A 24879-nucleotide genomic window follows, 5' to 3' on the forward strand; every position below is an offset into this window, starting at 1 on the left:
TAGAGTGAAGTTGTTCATATACAGAGCAGATTAGCCACTTTTATTCACTCAGACAAATCACAGCTGACAGCTGTGGTGGGCTGGTGGGTTTAGAAGGTACATATTTCTCCTCCACTACCACCACACCGCTGTAGTGTTCCCGCTCCAGGCTGCTTCACGTAAACAGTGGAAGCCCTGCATCTGGTTGCACATTAAAGACACATCTACGTCCGGGGGTCAAATCGAGCTGCGTTTGAGTTAAACTGCATGTTCGAAACAACACAGATGAGACTCATCAAACCTGTCAGATCCTGGCAAGGCAGCGATCTGAAGCATGTTGTTGTTGTTGTTTCCCTCCGGTGTTTGTATTAGCATTACGAAGGATTAAAAAATCAGTGCTGTTTTGCTGCTTTCTCCTCCAGCAAAGTTACAGCAAAACATCACGTGTTTACTGGACACAGATTTTAATGTACTCACACAATCTGAAACAGTCTGAACCCAGCTTCTTATTCTTTTTTTGCTCAAGATGGTGACATGTCAATATTATATAACAAACATAAAACTCAGACTCAAAACTCAAATCATCCCTCCTCCCACCAGTACAACACCTCCAGGCTTGCCCAATGGGCCACTGTTGCGAAAATACACCAATTACAACAGCTTTAAGTGAAATTACACATTTTGTGGATTAAAAAGAACCACCCTCAGCGTCCTCTGAGGTTTCAAATTGAGTTGGAAGGGCTTCCCTCTGGATGGATTTACAGAGAGGAACTGGACTCACCCTGTGATGATGATCTCTGGGTAGGTCTGTGATCCTAACGTCCACGTTCCTCCACTGATCGGCCACTCCTGACACAGACACACACACAGAACTGATCATTAAATAATCCCTGTGCTGGCTTCTCTTCAACATTTGTTTTTCATCCCATAACACCACTATACCTTCATGATGGAGAAATCCTCTATTTGAAAAACACAAAGGCTTCCTCAAACACATTTCAGTGTAACTCACAATTGTAATAACAGCCCAGCAATCAAGAATATTTTTTAATGGAGGAAATTTCTGAAAATGCATTATAATAACATCATCATGTTGTTAACCTTAAAAACCGAAGCACCAAAAGTAATTGTGTGCAGAGACACACAAATAAAGTGACACCATAAAACTATAGGTTAATAACCTTATGACAACAGGCAACCCTTCATAATGTTGTTATGAGGTTTTATGAAATGTTTGCCCGTGTAGATTTGAAGGAATGAATACAAATTACAGATTACACAATACATTTACAGCAACAAATGTAAAGGAATGTATCAGGGTTCTGTAGACTGTCCTACTGATCAAATTTACCCATTTTAGTATGCACTATGTTGAGTGATATTAGAAAAAAATCATATAGCAGCTCAAAAGCTAAACGGTTAAATAGCATGATATAAATTTAATATATTGTTTTTTGACTAGAAAACTGTTTATTGCTTAAATTCAATGTGTAGCTGATAAAATAAATGGATGCTCATGTAAAATAGCTGCAATTATAAACCTGGACACATCAGCCACAGCATATTTAGTGTATTATATTTCATTTTTGCACAGCACATATAATATCAAAATATATGTATTATTATGAGGTCAGTGTTCACAACTGGGATGGTGCAAGTGGTATGCAAGCTTGGTGAGTTTGGTGTCTATATTCTGACCAACCTCCCAAAAAACTTGATGCATTCCTTTAAGGCAGGAGTCATGAACCTTTTATCCCCAAGAGGCTATTTTTTCTCAAAGTTTCTTAAAGTTTAAGTTTGCCAAATAGTTACGAGGCAACAGAAACAGAGACCCAGTTTCACGGTTAATCACACCCTTTCAGTCGCCAACCATAGTATTAAATATTATTTGGACTGTTTCTGTTTTGCTCTCAGCGGCAGAGCTGCTCCCTCTGTTAACAGGCGTGAGGAAAATCACTGTGATTAGATAGATGGAAATCAGAAATCATTCAGTTAAGCTCTTACAAAAATGCTAGAACATCTCGACAAAAATTAAAGGTTAGACGAGACTGAGGCTGGTAAAAAAACACAGATAAACCAAATGCCTTTTACTTTTGTTTACAAAGGAAAGTGTGTTGCTCAAATAAATCTCCCTGTCTACCTTTTGGCTGTAGCCGGTCTTCTTGTGTTTGGCTCCTATGGAGTAGAGGATGGGGATGATGTCAGGAGGACAGTCTGCAAAATAGGCTGTGCAGGTGACCGGAGACTCATGGATGTCCATTGGATACGGATTCTCGAAGATTGGGAAGCTGCAGGACAGGCAGGCACATGTCGTAAAGTGGAGTGTAAAGCAGAGTTTATGAGAGTAAGGAAAAGTGGGTTCAAAGTGAGTTTCAAGCCATCTCAAATTCCTTTTCATGAGAAACCCCAGACAAAAAGGAATGAAATAGATGCCCTTTTATGAATACCAATGGATTCTTTTCTTCATACAGACAGAAAAAAATTGTACATTTGTTGTGTTTTTGACCAAGGAATACTTCAAACTGTAGAGATGTATTATTATGCATTATTACTGGTGTGGACGCTGTCAGAGACTCTGGGATTATACAGATGAAGAGAAAAGAAAACAGTAAAGGTCTGTGATTACAGCACAGTGATGTAAAGGCAGAGGATGCTCTCTTTAAAGTCAGGAATTCAATCTAAATTTCAATAAAAACATGAAGGTTCAAACTAATAATTAGGTAAGCAACACCCAAATGATTGTAACCACTGAGTAAAAACAAATACTTCAGTTTATCTACAGATCTACTGAAACGAATCTACTATTTCATCAATCAGGCATGAGTCACATGGTAATGGGTGGTAAACCATCTGCTCCACCAAAAAATGTCAAAAAAAAAAATGATTTGTAAATATTATCTGATCCAGGTGTGACATCAATAGCTGTGACAAAACAAAAAAAATATGAGGACTCATATCTAAAATATGAAATCTGCAGCGGCTCGGCGTACGGCCGCTTATTTCTAATGGACACTTTAATCACTAATAAAGCACAGCAATTAACAGCTAACTGGCCAATGAGAGATTCTCACATTTACCCAATTTAGCCAGTCATACGGACACACAGAGGCCATTTGGCAAAGTCAAAACCAAATTAAATCTGAATGACCTTCTCATCTGCCTTCATCACCATGTATTTATACCTAATTGGAAAAGTGTTATTGCTACTCTTTGACTGCATCCCCTGGCTTCAGGTGTTCCTTGGTTAAAATGGCACCATGTCGCCACCTTCACCTCATCTCACAGTGATGACAAGTTAATTTAACTGGAGTGGCAGCAATTGCACCCTGACAGCCATGTGGCACATCCGTTTTTTTTCCATGGGCAGCATCTGACCCTGACTTTCTCCCCAACATACGAATATGGACGGCCTCCATCTATCTTTAACCCTGTCCCTCTTCTCTTGCTGTTTTGACAGACCTGAGCTGAGCGGTGCCAATATTCCCTCCAGGTGCCGGCCAGCGTCCCGATGGCCGCTCGGCCGCAGTGAGACGATTGAAGTCAGATTGTCTCATGTCAAAAGGCGATAAGGCTCCCTTCCATCGCCTCGCTGCCATCAGCTGCATGCAGCCCAGCAGCTGGAGGCGGGGCCAGTGTGTGTGTGTGTGTGTGTGTGTGTGTGAGACACGTACTTGCTCTGTGTCAGATCCACCACGATGAAGTCCTTCTCCAAAAGCACCACCACTGCGTAAGGCTCCTGGACCTCTGTAACACACAAACACACACTTAATAATAATAATAATAATAATAATAATAATAATAAAACGGCAACAACAAAAACAAAAAACAGACACAAACTGGATTTCTTTAGGAGTTCATTTATAACAACAAAACAAAAACAAAACAAAAACAACAGAAAACAACAACAGAGAAGCTATGCAATCTCCATTATTTCAAGTACTCACAGGTGTTATCCATGTTTCAAATCAATCAGTCAATCAATCAATCAATCAATAAAGACCATGCTAATAATAAATAAATAAATAATGAATGAATGATTGAATGAATGAATGAATGAATGAATGAATAAATAAATAAATAAATAAATAAATAAATATTATTTTTATGACATATAATTAATTAATTATTTTTAAAAAATGAAATAAAATGAATTTGCCTTTACATGCTTTATAGGAAAAAAAAACAAACAAACAAAAAAACAAAAAAACACTTTAATCATGAAATTATGTGACTCTTAAATTGTCTTTGCCTTCAGAAGAAGGTAGCTGTTTTATTGGTTTAACTAGTTTGATTTTTTTCTGTTTGTTTGTGTGTCATTTTTATGAAAACAAAGAAATATAACCAAATACTTCATGGACATGAATGACACTTGCTTATGAAATTGTTACTTTTTTCCGGATGTAAACCAAGGATATCCATGTTATTGTTTTTTTGGGAAAATGCCTCAGTCACTGTAAACAATGTCCTCTCAGGTTTTATTGTATCTTTTAACTTATTTCTTATTAAATGTCTTTTGTTTCTCTCTCTGCTCGTCTGTAGCGGCTGACAGACAGGAGAGAGCATTTTGCTGTGATTCTGCAGCATCTGACAGCAAACAATAAAACCTGAGCTTGTCATTTGTTCAAACAAATCGCCCACGTCAGCAGTGACGTAAAACTCATTTCCCCTTCAAAGTCCCCCACAAATTGAAAGCTACTGAAGCAGAAGTGGTGCATAATTTTGTGTTGGCAAGGACCGAACCACCATCTCCTCATCCTCCCACAGCTCCTGTAATTATAAATGAATGAAATTAATAAGCCAAACGTGGACATGGAGAAAAAAAAAAAGTGGCATTTCTGACGTCAAACGACCACCAGGCCGGGACAATCGATGTCGAGTTTGATCGGCACGGGCGGGGGGTCAGCGGCCCCCCACACAAATCCATTTAGCTTTCATTTTATTCTTTGTGTCGGTCCACATCAACAACTTCCTGCAGTTTAGCCCCTTGCCACCGAACAGACATGAGTCATGGGAGTCAATACTCAAAGTTTCCATTACACACAAGCACTTTGTTAGCTTGTGATTCATCATGAGCAAGAATAAATACGTGTGTGAGGAGCTGAGTGTGTATCTTTCTATGTGTGTGTTTGTGTCTGTGTGTGTATCTCAGAGGGAAGCACATGATCCCCGGGAAGGTATCGGTGGTGGTGATGTGTGTGCGAATGTGTGTGCGAATGTGTGTGTGAATGTGTGTTTCAATGTGTGTGTCAATGTGTGTGTGTCTCGACAGAAACGAATTTGGAAGTTGTTGCTGCTGTGTGGGTGTGCATGTTAGAGACCTTGATGAGTTTGTGAGTGTGTGTGTGTGTATTTGTATGTGACAGAGGGAGAAAGAGAGAGAGAGAGAGAGAACAAGGGAGCTTAAAAATCAATTTTCTCCTGTGCTATCTCCACGTGTGAGACGCAGAGCAATTTAAGTCTCGTCAAAGCGCTAATTAGTAGCCCTGCTCGGAAACTGCCTGTATGTATGTCAGCAATACAGCTGAGAGAGAGAGAGAGAGACAGAAAGAGGGAGAAAGGGAGAGAGAGAGAGAGAGAGAGAGAGAGAGAGAGAGGATTGTTCAAAAATCAACAATAATCTAATTAGTGGGAATTGTTATTTACACCTAAGACAGGAAGAGAAATGAGTTTTGATACAAAAATACAAGATGGAAAACTTTTGTAAATTCTGTGTGTGTGTGTGTGTGTGTGTGTGTGTGTGTTGGTTAATTTGTGTAAGTTAAGGCGAGGAAAATTAGCAATCAGCACGTCGTCCACAAGTGACAGCCACAGCTGATTTGTTCACATGAATCATAGAAAGTGAATGAGTAGAGCCGCCGTGGGCCTGTGTGAGCCTTCAGTATCTCCGGCTGGTTCAACTCGCCACGGCAACAGCTGCAGGTGTTCACTGACGTCACCGTGCCAACAGGAGAGTTTGCTGAACAACTTTATTGAAACTTCCAGCTTGACATAGTAATCTTTCTGTCATGGCATCACAGCTTGCAGCAACAACAAAGTTAACACATGAATTTAATTAAAATCATCTCTGTGATGTTAAAGTTACTCAAATTTTTTTTTTATCGTATCATATTACTGGATTGTAATTCATAGCCTACCTCAGTCTAATGTTAATATAATGTTAATAATGTTAATAATTCCCCCTTGGGCATCAATAAAGTATTTCTGATTCTCATTCTGATAAGAGCTAATTAGATGTGAGCTAAGTTAATCCTAATTAGCTGTGCTGTTGTAAACAAAATTACTGAATAAAGTTCTGGCAAAGCCTCTGACAATCTGCCAGGTAAGACCAGCTCCTCCCAGAACCAACGTTTATTTTCCCCACAAGCTTATTTTTATAACTCTTTTCTGTTCTGTTGCTGTGCATCAGTTCTCCTGATGTCAACAAACTCCTCTGTTGCCACGGTGACATCAGCTGAACACTACAACTGTGTTGCCATGGCAAAGTACAACACCTGGAAATACTCTGATTTGCTGTGAAACAAAGGCCCAAGCTGGCTCTACCTGTTCAGTTCCTCTGGTCTAAATACTCAACCTAAAACTGAACTGACCAAACTGAGAACGGCACCTGCTGATCCGTAGACATTTTACATTTTTAATCAGCTCTTAAAACTCCAGCAGCTTCCCATCGTGTTTTGCTGTGCCAGCGACTGAAGAAATATCATCTTTGCGTGTGCTCACCGTTGTTGTAGGGGGTCTCGCAGAGGGCCATGAACTCCACGATGGGGTGGTCCATCTCCAGCACGGTGATGGCCTTGCCATGCATGATGGTCAGCGTGGGCCGCCGGCCCGCCTTGTCATACGACAGCCCGCCCGAGAAGATGACGAAGGGCTCGCTGCTGCAGAGGGAGGACAGGCCTTTAGGGAGGGAGTCAGGCTGGGACAGAGTGAGTGAGTGAACGAGTGAATAAACAGAGAGACTTTTACTCTACCAGTGCCAGCAGGAAGAGCTTAGCTGGATAATGAGATGAAATCAGTGAACGAATGAATGAATGAATCACTCTATCAATTAACAAATCATTTAGATCAATTTATCTGTTACCAACTGTAACCAGTCCAAGATCAGTGGGAAGCCACCAGCAAATGAGATGAATGATTGAATAAATGAATAATTTAAGAGGTTCATTCCAGCAAAAAAGACATTTTGAGCTGCAGTGTTTCTCCAAAACAGACTGTTTCTTTCAACTTCCAAAAATGGCAAAATAAAACAGAGATTTTTCCTACGTTGACTGTTTTTGGAATACTACAGTGTCTTTATATGAATGACTTTCGCCCTTCACAGGTTAGTGTATTATATAATGCACTAGGTAATGTGCTTTGTATTACTGTGTTTCTATTTTTAAATGATTGCACGTTAAAGTGCTGCTGGCTCTTGTCAAGGGACTACAGATGCAAATTAGCCTTCAGCCATACTCTGGTGCAATGGCTGTGTACTGTTCCTGCCAAGTAAACAAATAAAATGCAAAATAAAAACATCCTGGCATCGGAAAATTTGACTCTCTCGTTTGTTTTTATCCACTGCACAGCATCTGGAGGCAGTATTTTTGGTGCAGCGGCAATCCCAGTAGTGTAGAAAAACTACAAAAATCTACAAGATAATAACATAAATATTGGACTTCCATGTCATTTGGATTCATAACATCTGGATTAACTGAGTTTGGAGTAATTTGATGGTATTTTTTGTAATTTTTTGTAATTTTTTTGGAATCCAAAAGAAGTCTCATGTCTTGGTCCTCTAACAGTTCGTGCTTCTCATCAGTGTTTGTGGTGTTTATGATGCAGAAAGCGAGCATGGGCTCCAAATACACAAGTCAAGGAGGCTTGAAGGGATGTGAGTCTGAACCGTTGCCATAGTGATGCAGTGGCGAGGTGCACGGCTCGCTCTGAGACCCTTCGCTGACCCTCGGTGCACGGCCACACTCACCACAACGATGTAATCACCCCGCTGAGGCCGCACAGACCGGACAGACCGCAACAAGCATGAATGGAGCCGAGCCGTTCGTTACAGGCACACACACCGACCTTGACTTTTGTGTTTCAACTATCAGGAGGGTTAACAGATAATGCCAAAATGTCCATAACTGGGTGAACTATTCCTTTAATGGGTAAAATTTTTGTCCGGATTCCATTTCTTTGCCTTATGATGATCATCAGCTCAGTTTGGAAAGCTTTTTGTTCTCCAGCCAAACTGCATCGCTGCTTTACACCACGGCAAAACCGGAGTCATAAATCATGAAGAGGACAGAGTCTACATCTTTGGGGACACATCCCGACATGTTACACGGTGAGCGAAGGTTTAACCCCAACACGCGCTCATCACCTACATTTCCCACAACAACTCAGACTAACCAGTGCCGTCCAGACTGTCTGACTCAGCGAACAGAGGGAGGATGTGAAGAGACAGGAGAGGAAAACGAAGAGGAACATTATACAGCAGGACAGAACTGGGCTCTGTTTCCCCAAAGGCTCTTAAGGCGAAGATGATCTTAGGAAGCTTTCAAAGTGTATGAGGTGTTTCCTAAAACCATCTTAAATAGAGACAAAACACGAAACCACAAAACAAAAAAACAAACAACAGGCAAAAAACAAACTGTTCAATACATGATACGTCCTACAAAGTGCAGCGTTTGAGAGTCAAACAGCCACACACTTAGCTGATGAATTCATAAATATACTGAGAGCATTTTATATTTATTTTAAATGGTCTAAGTAGCACTTTAGCGTTTGAGAGAACATTTACTGATTTCATATTGTTATCAAATCTCTGAATGAAAAAAAAGGCATATAAAACAAACCAAACCAAACTGAAACCAAAACTGTGACCCAAAAACCCAAGCACATGCCGACTACATGTTTTATTACACATGTGTACCTGTTGATTTTTTACTATCATACCATAACCACTATGAATAAAAGTTATTTTTGTTGCAATATCATCCCATGCTCAAGTTTATCTTTATTTGAGAGCATGCTCTGGTGTAATCAGGTATTGGATTTTACATCTGCTGATCAGTTGTGCATCCTTTCCTCTCATAAATATCTGTTGCACAATATGCGCTAAAACAACTCGTTTTGCTAAAAAAAAACCCCCAAAAACTGGTTTGTATTGCATATAATATTACTTATAGCTTCATTAGACATTTCTAAACTCATGGGTTAAAATAATTTGTGTTGTTTTGTAAAAATATTGGCACTTTGATGAATGAAGTACCACCTAATAGTTTCATAAACAAGGCCTACCCTCCTCCATTCAACTCCATGAATGTGAAATGTATTATTGTAGTATTTTGTGATAGTATCATATAGTGTGTGCAGACATTAAATGATCAGTTCGTTAACCCTTTCAGAACCACAGACAGTAACATTAACAGAGATATTAAGACAATCTCTGACTGCTGTGTTTATGTTCCTGCCATAGTACGCACTCTTTTGGGAAATACATTTAAAATTTACATTAATATTTAAGAAATTTTGTAGAATCACTCGTAGAAAATGTTCTTAACCTCTAAAGATCGATCGTTAATCGGTAAACTGCTGCACATTATGCAACAGGATAGAACAGAATAAAACATTATGCAATAGAACAGAATAAAATAAACTAGAAGGCAAGTTCTAGCTCTGGTAGAACAACCAGAACATTATGCAACAACAACATAGCAGAATTCAGAAAGCCTGTTCTGGTTAAAAAAAAAAAAAAAACAACAACAAAAAAAAAAACTCTTGGTCCAAACTGGAAAAAAAACAGCAAACTGACACTGGATCAGTTAACTTAACACTTAACCACCCACAGCTTGTCCTTGCTTTTAGTTTACAAAGCCAAACCGTAACTTGTGCGTTTCAGTGGTGGGTGTTTTGGTTTTTTTTTTTGTTTTTTTGCCTGAGAGAAGTTCCTTGTGGCTCAGAGTGTAGGTAGAGCTTTTCATGTTCAGCTTTACAGAGAGATGAAATACAACAATCCTATTATATCCTCCGAAACGACTGAAGGCTGCGATCAGGAACTGAAGCAGAGATCAAACGTTTGCTCCAAACAGGGAAAAAAAAAAAATAAAAAGGTCCATTAATAAATATCAATCAATTCAAGATCAGTGCTTCAAAAAGACACTGGTGAGTCAGTTTTCAGAGACGAGGGATGATTTCCCGAGTCTTAGTTGTGTTTGCAGTCAGATTTGAATTCTGATTTGGTGGAATCCGTGATTGAGAGAGATTTTGGCGGCCTGACAATAACAATGAAAATGCAACAAGGCGAAACAAATTCTGATTATTTGTGTCCAAAACTTGTTAAAATGCTCATTCACTGAACAAATGGCTACCATCTTCGCCAAGTAATTGTTTCTGGAAACTTTGATAGTAGGAGATGAAAAATGATGGCACTGGAAACGTCGGTTTGGCCTGCTGTTACATGTGAGATTCAAATGGATTGGATGAGCGCTGGCTGCCGAGGAGCTGCAAATCATGCAGTGAAGGAAATGCTTGTGTATTTGATATAATTTTATTGATAATGCCATTTAAAAAGTGTCTCTTATAGCTGATAAGTTGGCTTGGTGAACAGAGCTGTTTACCTGTTCCTCGAGGTCTTGTACTCCACTTTGAGGATCGGCTTACACGACTCCTTCCTGCCGTCCTTCTGTATCTTCCCTGAATTGAAAGAGAAAGGCAAAACAATTTCAGGAGAATAATTCAGGAAAATTCCAGCATTTTAAACTTGTGGAGGTCATTTCCTTATTTTTAATGCTATTGAAAAAAACAAAACAAAACAAAACAAAAAAACTGTATAGTCTATCCAGTGTGTAAGCTGTTTGATGGACTTCTCCTCTCACCGAAAAGACAGTGTCAGTTTTATTTCTGCATTTTGCCGAAAGCTTAAGCACGCTCGATTCGTTTGCATGTCATCTCAGGAACAATAAATAGTAAACAAACAGAGATGAAACTGCTGCTACAGACCTTTTACAGCGGTTTGGATTATGTGATTTATATGTCGTAGAAACATCTTATAGTACACATACACATACATTTCAGGTGACTACCTCTTGAAGCTCATGGAGAGAATGCCAAGAGTGTGCAAAGCAGTAATCAGAGCAAAAGGTGGCTATTTTGAAGAAACTAGAATATAAAACATGTTTTCAGTTATTTCACCTTTTTTTGTTAAGTACATAACTCCATGTGTTCATTCATAGTTTTGATGCCTTCAGTGAGAATCTACAATGTAAATAGTCATGAAAATAAAGAAAACGTATTGAATGAGAAGGTGTGTCCAAACTTTTGGCCTGTACTGTATTTCAAGCTTTTCATTGTGTTCAGCATGACTGATTGGATCAAAACGACACAGGGAGCTCAACTCTTCACAATAAATGTGTGGAATTTGTCGGATAAAGTTTCAAGAGGATACATATGAACATCTTATATTTCAAAAGGGATATGGGCCTTCAACGTGCATGGAAAGCTACAGAAGACACCTGAATAAAGGCTATATGTGTTGTGGTGCCTTCAGTATTTCTGCTGTATAGTTGGAGCTGTAGAAATGGCAAATAAAGTGTCTCTGTTTCCAGTTCAGTCTCTGGTCATGTTTACTGTGCCTCCAGCTCCTCCTGTAAGGTAACTTTCAAAGTTAGAGCATGAAAGGGAGTTATTTCTTGACACCATTCGGATGCGGTGTGTGATGATTTCGCCTTTGATTTGATGCCGATGTCCATCAGCTGGATACTGGATGGGGCTTTGATGGGACTTACAAACCAAATGGGATCCTTTGTGCTGTGGATGGCACAGTGACATTGGGTTTTTTTTACTGCACAAGCATTATGATTTTAACAAAGGCCTCGTTCTGAAAAAAAGAGGGAAATATGGAAGAGAGAGGGATATTGAATTATGAGGCTGTCTTCCACAGAGCCTGCATTTGCAAAACAACAACAACCTTAATGCTTGATCCTCATCGTCAACAAAATGCCTCTCCTTGACAAGCTTACTGACGGTGCATCATACATCTATCATCTGTCAGCTGCAGCTATTTTCTTTTTTTCTCAAATAGTACAAAGAGCATGGAAATAAGCACAATGTAAGAGAGATTTTTTTTATTCTTTTGCTTAAAAAACAGAACAAAATCAAATTAACTTTCCCCTAAAACTCTACTCAGTGCAGTGGGTGAACACCGCTGCATGTTGGGTTTGCAGGAAAGGTGGAGATTTTGTAACAGCCGACATCTGCACACAGTTCACCAGATTATGTAATACATGATTTCAAGTGGTTTCGAGTTGTTTACAAGTTGTTTCTTATCTGCGAACTCTGGCAGGCAGCAGAAGCCCAAGGTAAAAGAGCGGTTTATCATCACTGATCAGACTCCAAGTACAAAGGCTGCAGGATTACTGCACACCCCGACACAGCAGGAGAGACAAGAAAGAGAAAAGCAGAAATTTTAAAAATGGGGATGGATATACTATGTTCAGCGGCCCTTCCAGTTGTTCTGATAACAAACAAACAAACACAACGCCCTCTCTCAACATGTATCCGGTATTTTCCACTGGGTTATCTTGGCCCGTCGAACACATGCACATCTACCTGGTCCTTTGCTTGTATGTCATCACAGTTTTTTCCTAGGTAGACATGTACATAAAATTAGAATAAATTACATCTTCCTTTTTTTTTTTTGCTATTTGTGTCTCAGTAGTATTTATCAGCCTTCAAGCGGTCAGAGGGTTGAGTACACCTTTGATTGACTGACATTGGATAGCTGATAGTGTTGTGAATAAAGAAACACAAAAAAATGAAGACAAGAAATGACCAAAACTTAAGCTTTTGACTGTTAATTCTGCCCTGAATTGGGACTCTTGACAAGCAGCTTGAACCTGAGAGAGTCCCGGACAAACCTGGACGTCTGGTGACCCTGTGTTAGCCTGTAAATCTGTCCTCTGTGACGATATGAATGAACATGTGAACACTCTTGAGTTGTCAGGATGAATTGTCAAGCCAGACCTCCAATCTCTCTGATACAGCCTGAATGCAGTATTAGACCAACACTGTCTTCACTTTGCTCTTGACAAAAGTCCCTAATTAGCCTTAGCCATAATTTGTGTCACAAGCTTGCATCATGCAGCAGTAAAAGACTAAATGAATTAACTTAGCAGCTGCTGTCACTGAAAAAATCTGTAATGCAATGACTTTGCCTTCTGACCCCAGTGATGGTAGAGCCTCATCCTGCAACGTTCTATCAAACCCCACCAACAAAGTCCTTAAAATCAATGTTAACCCCATAGAGTGTAAATTTGACAGTGTTGTTGTTTGTGTTTGTTACGAGGGGACGTGTTAGGGAGACGTTAGACTTAGTCCTTCAGCTCCAGGCAAGAATCTCTGGGTCAAAGTTAATGGGCTTTCATCCTTCAGTGGAAAGGACTTTGCACACTTTGCATCCAATGTCTATTAAGATTTGATATAAAAAGTAGAGGAGGCCTGGTTTGACAGCAAGGAGGAGTTACGCCTGAAGTCATTATCATCTTGAAGAAGAAGTAAGAGGCAACACTAACTGAGTGCCTGGATGATTGATTCATTTATCGCTTTGTCTTTATCTCATTCCCTCCTCACCATTAATGTCTTATTTTCTCCATCTGTCTCTCCATCTGTGTCTTTTAGTCTCTCCAGCTCCCTCTGTCTCCCTCCATGCCCGTGTCCATCCTCCCACTGGTATTTCACCTCCCCCTCTCTCCTGCTTTTCCCTTGATTTTAGGGAACTCTCATTTCCATCCGTTTATTCATACATTCATTTTATTTATTTGCTCATTTGTCTCCTAATTCATTCATATAATCATTCATTCATGCAATTGTTCCTTTGTTTATTGGGGAAATTACTTGTCTCATACGACATGTCAGCATTTTCAAAATGATGCTAATCAACCTAAGGTGAAACATTATAAAATTAAAAATTTTGAAAAACAAATCTCCCACATGGCTTGGAACACATACCCAGTCATTCTTGAGATTCTATGAATCTCCATTCATGACCATCAATATACACACCACACTGCATTTTCAAATGATGTTTTTTTCTTGAGACATTTTCCTTCCAAAGCGTTTTAATTTATTTACAGATTACCATACCCTGAGTATCACCCCTGCCGCTTCCTAGCTCTCTCCGCCTCCTTGCTGTCACTCTCTCCCCGCGAGTAAGACCAAATATCTGACAAATATCTGGCACATATACAGTCAGTTGGCATTTAGCCGTGTTTTTAGGCCTGTCGCCCTTTCCCTAGTGCTCATCGCCCACATCCTCCCATCCCGCCTTCCTGTTTTGGGATCCCGACTGAGATCACAGCAGACAGCAAGGGGTGTTTCATCAACAGGGGGCTGGTGAGGTCGGGACGCTCTGCCAACACTCCATCAGGGTGGGAGAGAAAAGGAATGAGGGCGATTAAGCGGAGGCACAGACATCTTGGACCAAATCGGTGTAATTCAAATCGTAGTCTGACTTGATGGACAAATGTTAGGTTGTGAAAACAGTGGCATTTGCAGATTTATTTTGTATTGTGCATAATTGACAATGATTTGGGCTGACACACCGGACAAAAAAAAAGTCACATTTGAGGGGAACATTCTTTACAAAAAAGATAAGAATATATAAATAAATTAAATAAATTAGAACTAAATCCTGCACTTGACAACTGGCTGGATTTTAGGAACACACAGTTGACGACACTTTGGATTTGGGAACACACATTTCATGGCCAGTTGGTTTGTGGAACACACAGTTGGTGATCAATTGGATTGATTGCCAACATGATTGGTTATAATTGGTTATTCTGGATAATGTTGGGGCAGCTGCAAGATGCAAATTTATATGTCTAGTCTTGCTTTTTTTTTTTTTTTTTTTTTTAATACTGAATAGTTTTTAGCCTGTAGGCTTCTTCTGATAATTAATTAAATGAAAAAAAAAATACTGAAAAGGGAAGATCATTTTTAAAATTGCTTTTTGGCTTTATTTGATAGGGACAGTAGAGAGAGTCAGGATGGACATATAAATGGGATAAGGGTTTCAAAAAGGAAATGCTTCATTTCACAAGGTCAAGGTAAAGAATGGGAATATTTGAACCAGTAAAGACCAGTAAACCAGTAAAGCACTGATCCATTATAAAATAAATGAGTCAAACAAACTTATCAATACATTACATCCATCATATCAGGGTTGGATGACACTGGCTAACAGGTCAGTACTGGATGCAACCCTAGTTGTGATGGTTGGTTATATTTTGTTAAATCAGAACGAGATAAGAACTTCTGAGGGCCGCAGTGAGGCTAGCTTCCCAGAGCGAGTTTTCCCTCTTGAGTCCAATTTAAGGAATCAAATTGCCCAACATTCTTAATAATTTGTCTAAACATGGGCGTCTCACCGTGAGGGAAGGTGATCTGGAAGGGCTTGGCGGTGTTTCTGAGGTTCCACAGGGTCAGGCTGCCGTCTGAGTGACTGCACATGAACTGCTTCCCCTCGTGGTGCCAGCTGACCGAATGGATGGCCTGGACCGGTCACACACACACGCAAAGAAAGACAGAAGTGAGAGAGACAGACAGAAAAATAAACATCTGGTGACACCGCCATGTACAGCTGTGTGTCTTCTGGAGTGGAAGGTTCTGAAAGACAGGTTATGATAATCAATAATCTGAGCAAGGGGGAGAATATGGATGTTGAATAGCAGAGGCCCGCGTATGGACCCTTGAGGAACTCCACCTGATTTTTGTTTGCTCAGGTTCATAATTACCAACTGACACAAAGTAGTCCCTTTTTTTTGCAGGTATGACTTGAACGAGTCTAGCACAGTGCCAGAAAGTCTCACCCACTTCTCCAGTCTGTCGAGCGGCATCTTATGGTCAAATGCAGCACTGAGGTCCAGTAATATTAAAACCACAATTTTTGATGTGTCACTGCTCAGACGAATGTCATTCAGAACTTTAACGAGTGCAATCTCAGTGTTGTGATGCGGTCAGAAACCAGACTGAAAAGCAGTTTGCACCAAGAAAGAATTAAGCTGTTGAAGGAAAGTCTATTCAATGACCTTTCCCTAAAAAACGTGGTTTTGAAATGGGGCGATAATTATTTATTACTGAGGCACCCAGATTAGATTTAATGACTGCAGTCTTCAAACCCTTGGAAAAAGGCCTGACTGAGGAGAACTATTGACTATCTGCAGTACGTCTGATGCAATGCAGTAAAAAACATCTTTGAAGAAGCTCGCAGGCAGCGTGTCACGGCAGCAGGTGGTAGGTCTCAGGTGCTGAACAATTTCTGTCAAGGCTGCATGATTTAGGGGGTGAAAATGTACCAAATTTATACAGGTAGGCTTATGGAGAGGCACAGGTGTTTTCTGTATTTTCACACGTTTCCAAACACAAAGAAATGAACCAAGCTAATATTCATACAAACATGATTGGCATAAATGAGAGAAAAAGCTTGAAATGCATACCCATGAAGCAAGGTGGACAAATATGTTTATACAGTATTTCAAAATACTCAAAACCAGTTTCAGCTGTTGAAGATTAACCATTATGCCAATCCATTTTCATTGTTAGTCATCATAAAATCTCCTTTGTTAAAAAAAAAAAAAAAAAAGCCTCAAGTGAGTTTTTTTTTTTGCAATATTGAGGAGATGAAGACATTTGGTGTCCTTCCTTCTTTATCCTCTCTAATTCACAAAAAAATCCGGCAACAGAGGGAGAGCCTGATTGTGTAATGTGTGTGTGTGTGTGTTTGACTGATACACATTGTTTGACAGTTAAACAGATCTTTCCATCTGCTCGCTGATAAATAAGAGTGGATATGGACTGAACTTGGGTGATTACCGGAAAGATTAGATCAATATTTTGGTGTGCGGCAAGTCTACCAACAGCGGTGGGAAATATTACAAACGGACAGAAGAGCAAATAATAAAAATCAGGAATGGTGCAGTGTGATAAAGCCCTTCATAAAACCTGAGACTCCCTGCGTTTGTTATATCGGAATGACAAAATAATGAAATCAATACTGCAATTTAGTTTTTAATACTTTGGTGTCATTTCAATAATATTTTACATGTGGTCTGTTGCCATTTCAGCTGAGTGTTACAAGAAAATACACCGATCTAATTAGCACAGGCTTCACGCAGAGATGAAAGCAATAACCTTTTCAGAAGAGAGTGATGAATCAAAAAGTAATCTGATTTGTTTGATCCTAACTGTTGATTCATTGTTATTTCCATGAAAATACATGGGCTGCGTTTGGTTCAGTTTGTCTACCGTTGGCAGGTGAGATAGGTGAGAAATCGTTTGATGATGGCTTTGAAAATAAATCAGACAATTTGAGCACTAAGGAAATGCAAAAATCCTTAGTTCAAATCTGGATGTTGAACCAACAAATACAGTATCATCACTGAGTCAATATCAATATAGGGTACCATTTGGTGTCCCAGGCAGAAATCACTCACTTTTCATGAAAAATTTGCAAAATAACAAAACTCTGAGGGTTTACTATAAATGGCCAAACATTTAAACACACATTGGTACAGAGATACATCTTTAAAAGGGTGTTTTTCATATTTAAAAAATTTTCTATGATTAGATGCATGTGATTTTGCCATGTCCCAAACTCCTCTCTACTAACTTCACTGAGTGAAATAAGTAGATAAATGATATACAATGTACAAACCTTTTACATGCTCTTGTTGCTCTCATCAAGTACTTGAATAAAATGAGTCAATTGGATCATTTATGGTCTAATGTAATAATAATAATAAACGTTTTGCATGTGTCCCTGGATTTGCTGTCCACCCTGTCATTAGGTGGTTACTGCCACTAAAAGAAACCACCAGCTGTAATCAGTGACATCACTACCACTGCTTTGTCTTTTACAAATGGAGTGAAGAATAGCTCATGCAGAGAGAGTACATATCAACATTTATATTTTGACATTTTCATCATTTTATGATTGAACTTGAATGTGTTCAATCTTAATGTGTCCACCCTGTCATTGCAAAATATGAATCTATATAAATGCTTTTCAGAAATTCAAAATATGTTTGTTAAAGTATACACAGTCACCTTCCTAACTGATACATGTTGCTAGCTAATGGCCCACCATGTGCTCATTAAATGCAAACTTCAGCCAGAAACGTCCACCCTGTCATTGTCCACCCTGTCATCAAGTCTAGTTTTATAACAGTTTTATAAGTTTTTCAGTGTTCCAGAAGTCAAGTGGAGGACAAAACATATGCAGAGAAAGAAACCATTTGAAAGGATACCTATGTTTATACTTTTTGTGGTAGGCCTACATTTAGGGACCAACATGTTTTTGTTTTGTTTATATCAATCTTGTTTGTTCCTCTAGTTGAAGGTTTTATTTATTTAATTTGCTGTTGTTGAGTGTCATTTCCAAATGTAGCCTACCTGTGCACAATTCAAAATACAGTAGGTGAAAAAAGTCATGTTTTGACAAAAAACATTTGTTGACAAAACCATAACATTGTCCACCCCGTCATGTCATTGTCCACCCTGTCATGTTCATGTTTTATGTGAATAAATAATTATTTTCACAAGTTATCAAAACCTTTTGTGTGATTTTGCTCTGAAGAGATTAGGGCCAAACAGTATTATTTCAAAGTTTGACCAGATACCTTTATTTATAGAGTTTATTCAGAAAAGAAAGTACAACTTTCACAGATTTTACATATACAAACATATTTTTCCATAATTTCTGTATTTTTGAGAGATGTTTTCCAGAAACTAAAATATATTCCTGAACGAGGGACCAAATACCTTTCTGAAAATGTACATTTTGTAATCAATATGATTAGAACATATTTACTCTATTTAGAAATTGTCCCATGACAGGGTGGACACATTTTGCAATTCACTTGTACTTTCTATTCTTGCAGTCAATTTATAAAAGGTGCAGGAGCTTGACCAACATGCATTTCTAACAGCTTAAGGTCTACTTTATACAATGGATATGGAGTTCAGTGGAAAATCTCATCTTTTTTTTTGTGTCATTGGGAAGTCTCAAAGGCACTCTATACTGATATTGACTCCACTGCTTCTGTAACATGTACCGCCCAACAAAGCAGAAATGCCCTTAAAAATAATCCATAACACACTACAGATGTTTCAGGCCTCATGTCCTCACCTTCTCTAAACGTCAGAAAATGTCAGAGAGAAGACGAGGAGAATAAGAACCGGGTGATTCAGGATTCGGAAGCAGGCTGCTGAATTTCTGATTCCTGTTCTCCTGTCAGAGATTACAGGTGTGTCAAATATCACAAAGGTGACTGTTATCAAGCGGCTCCATGCCTCTCTGCCTCAGCGTCGGCAGCAAGGTGCAGGGGCGGGAGGAGCATTAAAATATCCCTGGGTGAGAGGTGTTGCTGTGCTGAAATTGTGCCTAAGGGAAAGTTAAATTGCTTATGTAAAAATCTACTTGGTAACATGTCTTGCACAAGTTTCTGTAAGTTTCATGCACACATGCAATTTACGATTCAGCCATTTGTGATGGTTTTGAAGCGCCAGAAGAAGTTTATTTTGTAATAGATGCGATGAAAACTATAGCACAGCCCAGTAAAATAACACCCTGCATGCAAACAAGCAGCGGTACAACAAGAAGCTACTCAGTTCCAGCAGAAAGAGTGACTGTAATGTGTGACTTCCAGCCGCAGCAAATCGCACAGACAGCCGTAGCAGACAGTCGTGTCTTTGTGGGATGGAACCAGTGTGTTTTTTTTTTTTTTTTTTTTTTTTGCAGCTTTCCATCTTGAAAATGCGTCTCGCTCACTTCCAGAGATCCCGCCTCAGATAAAGACGCCATGCTACGCTGGAGACGAGGATGCACATCAAACTGAGGTAATTAACGGAAGCCAGACGACGCTCTTCACAGGAGACGAGAGGAGAGATGAGAGAAGTCCACGCTCTTCAGACGACGCCGAGGATCAGTGGCATGAGCGCACATCACTTGTGTGGGTGGGAGTTTTGAGTGTGTGTACGTGTGTCTGTATGCATATGTATATGTGGGTAAGTCTGAGTGTGCATGTGTGTGTTACATTTCATAATTTGAGACACTGATGTATGTGTGTGAACTTACACATCTGCCACACACACCTGTGACGGGTTGTGCACGCAGAACATGGGAACCAATACTTCACATAAAGGTGAGGAGAGAAAGGATGTGTTTCACTGTTGCTATGACAACATATGACATGTAGCCAACTACTTACCAGCTGGCTAGCTCAGGATCTTTATTTATTTATTTATTTTTGCTACTAGTTTATGTTAGTTTTTTGATTTTACCTCACAGTTCTACATGACCAGATACCGCTTCTCAAATATTGTAGGTCGATTGTTAATCAATATTTTGCTGCCCCTTCTATTTGTGTGATTGGTTGTTTTTTTATGCAGTTGGAGCCTTTGTTCCACATTTTTAAAAAATAAAGACGCAATCCACGGTAAAAAAAAAAGATGTGTCTGCTGCATGTTTACATCGGAAAACAGTTCAAAAACTCAAAAACACTGAAAATGGGACAAATCTGTCAACAAAGATGTTGCATCTTTATTTATTTAGACCCTGTTTGAAATGTTGGCTGTGAGTGTTCATTCATGCTTTCGCTTGTTTATGTTTAACACTTATTTATTTTTTTTTTTTATTTTAATATATGTCAGAGAGTAGTATAGTGATTTTCCAATAGCAGTGGCAATTATTTTGTCCAGCATAAAACAGCATTATGCTATCACAGAGTGTTGATAAATGGAGTTTTTTTTTTTTTTTTTTAAATCAGTGGTTTCACTCATTGCAATCATATAACAGACACACACACACACACACACACACACACACACTATGAGCCCCTGAAATGTAAGTGCACTTGTTGAATCACTCTGTGATTTAGTTGCAGCTGCCTGTTGTATTCTATTTTTTTTTCGAGAGCTTTCAGTTTGTCCTGTGTGTGTGTGTGTGTGCGTGTGTGTGTGTATATATATATATATATATATATATGTATATATATATATATATATATATATATATTTTTTTTTAATCCTATTTGTGTCCCGTTATCTCTATTATGTCCTCTGTTATGAAGCTTTGTTGAGCCAATTTGTCTACAGGGACCATTTAAGTCTAATCTAATCTAATCTAATCTAATCTAATGCACTCTACTCTACTCTAATTTAATTTAGGTTTGAATGATATGTAAAAAACAAAAACAAAACAAAACAAACAAACAAACAAAAAATGTTTTTTTTTTTTTTTTTTTTTTTTTTTTTTTTTTTAAATATATTATGCTTGCAGTATGATTCACAATTTTATGGGTAGGGATAATTTTTCCATAATAATTTTCATTTTCACCATGATTTTGGCTGGCGTCTACTCTGCACCAAACAACATTTTTCTTACATCTGGCATCTCTGCAGCTCTGCAATACTTCATTTACAAAGCTATTTGTCACAAACTTTAAAATTATAAAAAAAAAAAAAAAAAAAAAAAAAAAAAAAAGCTTAAAGATTTGGTTATTGCCTGTGGCCATACTGTGACTTTTGTAATATTTGGATTAATTGCTCAGATCTAACTTTAACCTAATATTGTCTAAATCTGATCTAAATAACTGTTGTAAAGATATTATGAGCCAAGGACCCAAAAAAGCTACTCAAATGGCAAATGTCAACTTTAAATTGATGTCTACAGAAAAATTAATTATTATTGTGCAGTTCATTACTCAGTGCTTCTGAAATAAAGTGTGGCTTGTAAGAGTGTTAAAAAGCGTGCAGATATTCATTTTATAGGATGAAGTGCCACATTTTTCAAATGATGGTTATCTCATGCTGTGATAAAACTCCTCCCCTGTGTGTGTGTTGGTGTGAGGGACGCTCACCTCATCATAGTAGATTCTGAAGTCGGCCTTCTTGCCCCGGAGGTCCCACTGCACGATGGTCCCGCTCTCAAAGCCAATAAGCAGCTGCACAAGAGGGGAGACGAAGAATCAGAGAGGACAGGACAAAATGATGAAATGAGACAATTTCAGCAGCCTCAAACAAGATGATGAGCACAACACATGCGCAGAACGATGTGTTCCCAAAACTGGAATTGGACACTTTGTAATGTAGGGAAGCCATTTTGCCTCTCTCCTGCACTCAGCTGGCCTCCCTGTGCCTCTTTGCAGCCCTTAATTCCCCCTCCAGACTCAGAAGCTGCTGATGGTTGAGTCTCACGGCCGCCGCGGCTCTGCGAGTTGTTATTAGCGGGGATTGGGAGGGATGATCTCCATCATGAGTGCAGCACCAAGCACACAGGCAATTTGCTCCACTGCCTGTCTGGGTCTTCCCTTCACCTGAGATTCGCAAGAGTATTTTTTTTTCCCGGAGAATGTTGAACCATTACGCTATAGGCACTTTCCGTGTATCTCATATTGCCAGCAGCACTTCCAACCCTGCTTATATCAACTCTGCACAAAATGGAGCAATATCTGACGGCAGACAAGATATTATTTGGTCAGGGTGATGAATTATTACATGTGGGTCATCAAGCAGGCATTCATCGTTCCTGGATGCTACCTGACTCATTTTTAGATGTAGCCACCAGGTAAATTTCTGGTGATTTTGATCTGGTATTTGTTCTGCATTTTACTGCTGAACACTACAAGGACAAATCTGGACTCACTTTGGCTCAGGTGTGGTAAACATCATACTTTAATGTGTCCAAGGGACGCTAATGGGCTACAGTGTTATACAGTATGTGCTTTTGCTGTTACAGACTTTGGCATGTCCAGCATCAAGATTACCTCATTACCTCTGCCAGTGCAGATGCATGGACGGGGGTTGGGTTTTTGCCCCATTCCAATGGTTTTATTAGCAGGATATTTAAAAATGTTATGAACAACGGTGAATGAAACTAGGTGAAAAGGCTGGTCATGGGACAAGGAGGAACTGATTCACTTTTCACAATAATTGGTCAAACACAGGATGTGGCAGTGGGTGGGGCTTCTCATAAAAATGTGTTTAACTTCCAGTCAGATCCACAAAACGTTTTGAAACTTGGCCAAGAGGTGGAACTGGCAGATTTTGAAGATATTTGGTCAGTTATGATATGGCACTGCTGTACATGAAGACACTAATGTGAGCTAAGTAAGTTCAAACGCAGATTATCATGATAATATTCCTTGTTGTGCAATAAAATAAAAGGACATTTTTTATGACAGTGTACATCTGTATACATCTGTATCTGCTGGTGTCAACTCTTCATCCAAGCTATATCACACTTAGATTGAGCAAAATATTCAAACCCAACATGCCATTGCTTTATGGCTGCACCATTACATCAAATTGGAAATATCCAGATGTTTTGTGCATCATTTTATACTAATTTCCATGTAATTCAGCAAGACATGTTTCTATCTTGGGCGAGTGTCCGCTGGAAATTCAAATTAAGTTCTGTGGGTTTGAACAAAACTGAATGCAAATATCGATACCAAGAGTTTTACTGGAACAGCGACTTTAATATTTATTTTGTTTGAATGCGTATCTGATGTTGCAAAAGTGAACATAAAAATATTTGCATGGTAACTGTTTGATGAGTGAATGCAGGTAGTGGGGAGTTTAAATATGATAGTGACTTGATGTATAATTCATATTTTGACCTCAAGAGCCTGCCTCTTGGTGTTGCAGGAAGTTAAGATAAATTTAAATGGAATTTATATGGCTTATCTCAATTAAGGATACTTGAGAAACTCCATATTGTTGCTGCTCTCAAACAGAGGACAAAGAAGTTTATTACAAAGAAGTTCATTAATTTTTTTTTTTTAAGTTTAAGCATTTACCCCGTCATGTATACAAGACAAGGGTAGAAACTATTCAAATTACTTTTCAAATTACTCGCTAAAATGACACGAGCATGCACCTGTCATTGTTACTATATGGTATGTTTCAGGAAAAACAACACATGCATAGGATATCTAAACACTACATGCCACGCTTCCTCACATCTATGCTCATTTCTTTCCAGCCAAAAACCACATGAACACGTGGAAGCCAGGCCTTTGACTTCCAGACTGAAAGAAAAGTACATCCGACAGGCGGGCACGAATGCGACATAAGAGAAAGAGGCAGATGAGACAGAGGGAGAGGAGGAACAAAGGAGCCCAGCCTCGAGATGAGCTAGCTTGCCTGTCAGCAAAAAAAATATAAGGCAATTAAAAAATCGAGAAGCTCTGCAGTTTAGAGGTTGAAGAGGGGAGGCAGGGAAATGTGTGTGAATATGCATGTCATCAAGGGCAGGATGGATTCACCTCTGACTCCCATTAGCAATACAGAGACAAAGAAAGGTACAATTGCTGGTTTGGTGGCAAAATCTGCCCAGATACATGAAGATCTAGGTACATGTCGAGTGGAACGACGCCTCGTAGCTCCTGTAAAATCACTTTAAAAGCACCTCCTCTCCTGGCTTATGGCTGAGAGAATCTATGTGTAGGATTTAACATCAATAAATCATGACCACTGGGTTGAAATAATCCCACCTGTTTCTGATGCAGTTTAACTTATTTGAAGTATTTTTGAGGGAACAGGTTTAAATATGTTGAAGCAAAGCAGAACAAGGCAGAGGTTTCAATAAAATTCTGTAAACAAGTGGATTAGCATTGGAAATAAATCTGATCATTTCATCCTACTTGCAATGGGGCTTATGGGAAATTTGGTTGTAATTTTGAGAAACAGTAACACTATTAGGATCCCCTGTGTGAGACAGACATTGCCAATCATCTCCACTGTGTTACAGGAAACCAACAATCACACATACACACACACACACACACACACACACAACTGCATGATAACATACACACAATGAAGTGTAAGATAAGAGGGGAGAGAGCAGAGTGCCAAACAGCT

At 39.1% G+C, this 24879-nt stretch overlaps 1 protein-coding gene across 1 annotated transcript in view; it reads right to left on the reverse strand.

Annotated features, from left to right (window-relative positions):
• stxbp5l (syntaxin binding protein 5L) overlaps nucleotides 1–24879 on the reverse strand; it is a 240638-nt gene that overhangs the window by 72271 nt on the left and 143488 nt on the right. The window contains exons 8-14 of the mRNA XM_030080730.1: nucleotides 21873–21956; nucleotides 15384–15507; nucleotides 10575–10650; nucleotides 6697–6851; nucleotides 3651–3723; nucleotides 2120–2267; nucleotides 761–828 (exon numbers count right to left, since the gene is read on the reverse strand). Of these exons, the coding sequence (XP_029936590.1) occupies nucleotides 761–828; nucleotides 2120–2267; nucleotides 3651–3723; nucleotides 6697–6851; nucleotides 10575–10650; nucleotides 15384–15507; nucleotides 21873–21956 (728 nt within the window). The remainder of the gene's footprint in view (nucleotides 1–760; nucleotides 829–2119; nucleotides 2268–3650; nucleotides 3724–6696; nucleotides 6852–10574; nucleotides 10651–15383; nucleotides 15508–21872; nucleotides 21957–24879) is intronic.

The sequence above is a fragment of the Myripristis murdjan genome, chromosome 21 (genome assembly GCF_902150065.1).
Source record: "Myripristis murdjan chromosome 21, fMyrMur1.1, whole genome shotgun sequence".
Taxonomy (NCBI): Eukaryota; Metazoa; Chordata; class Actinopteri; order Holocentriformes; family Holocentridae; genus Myripristis; species Myripristis murdjan.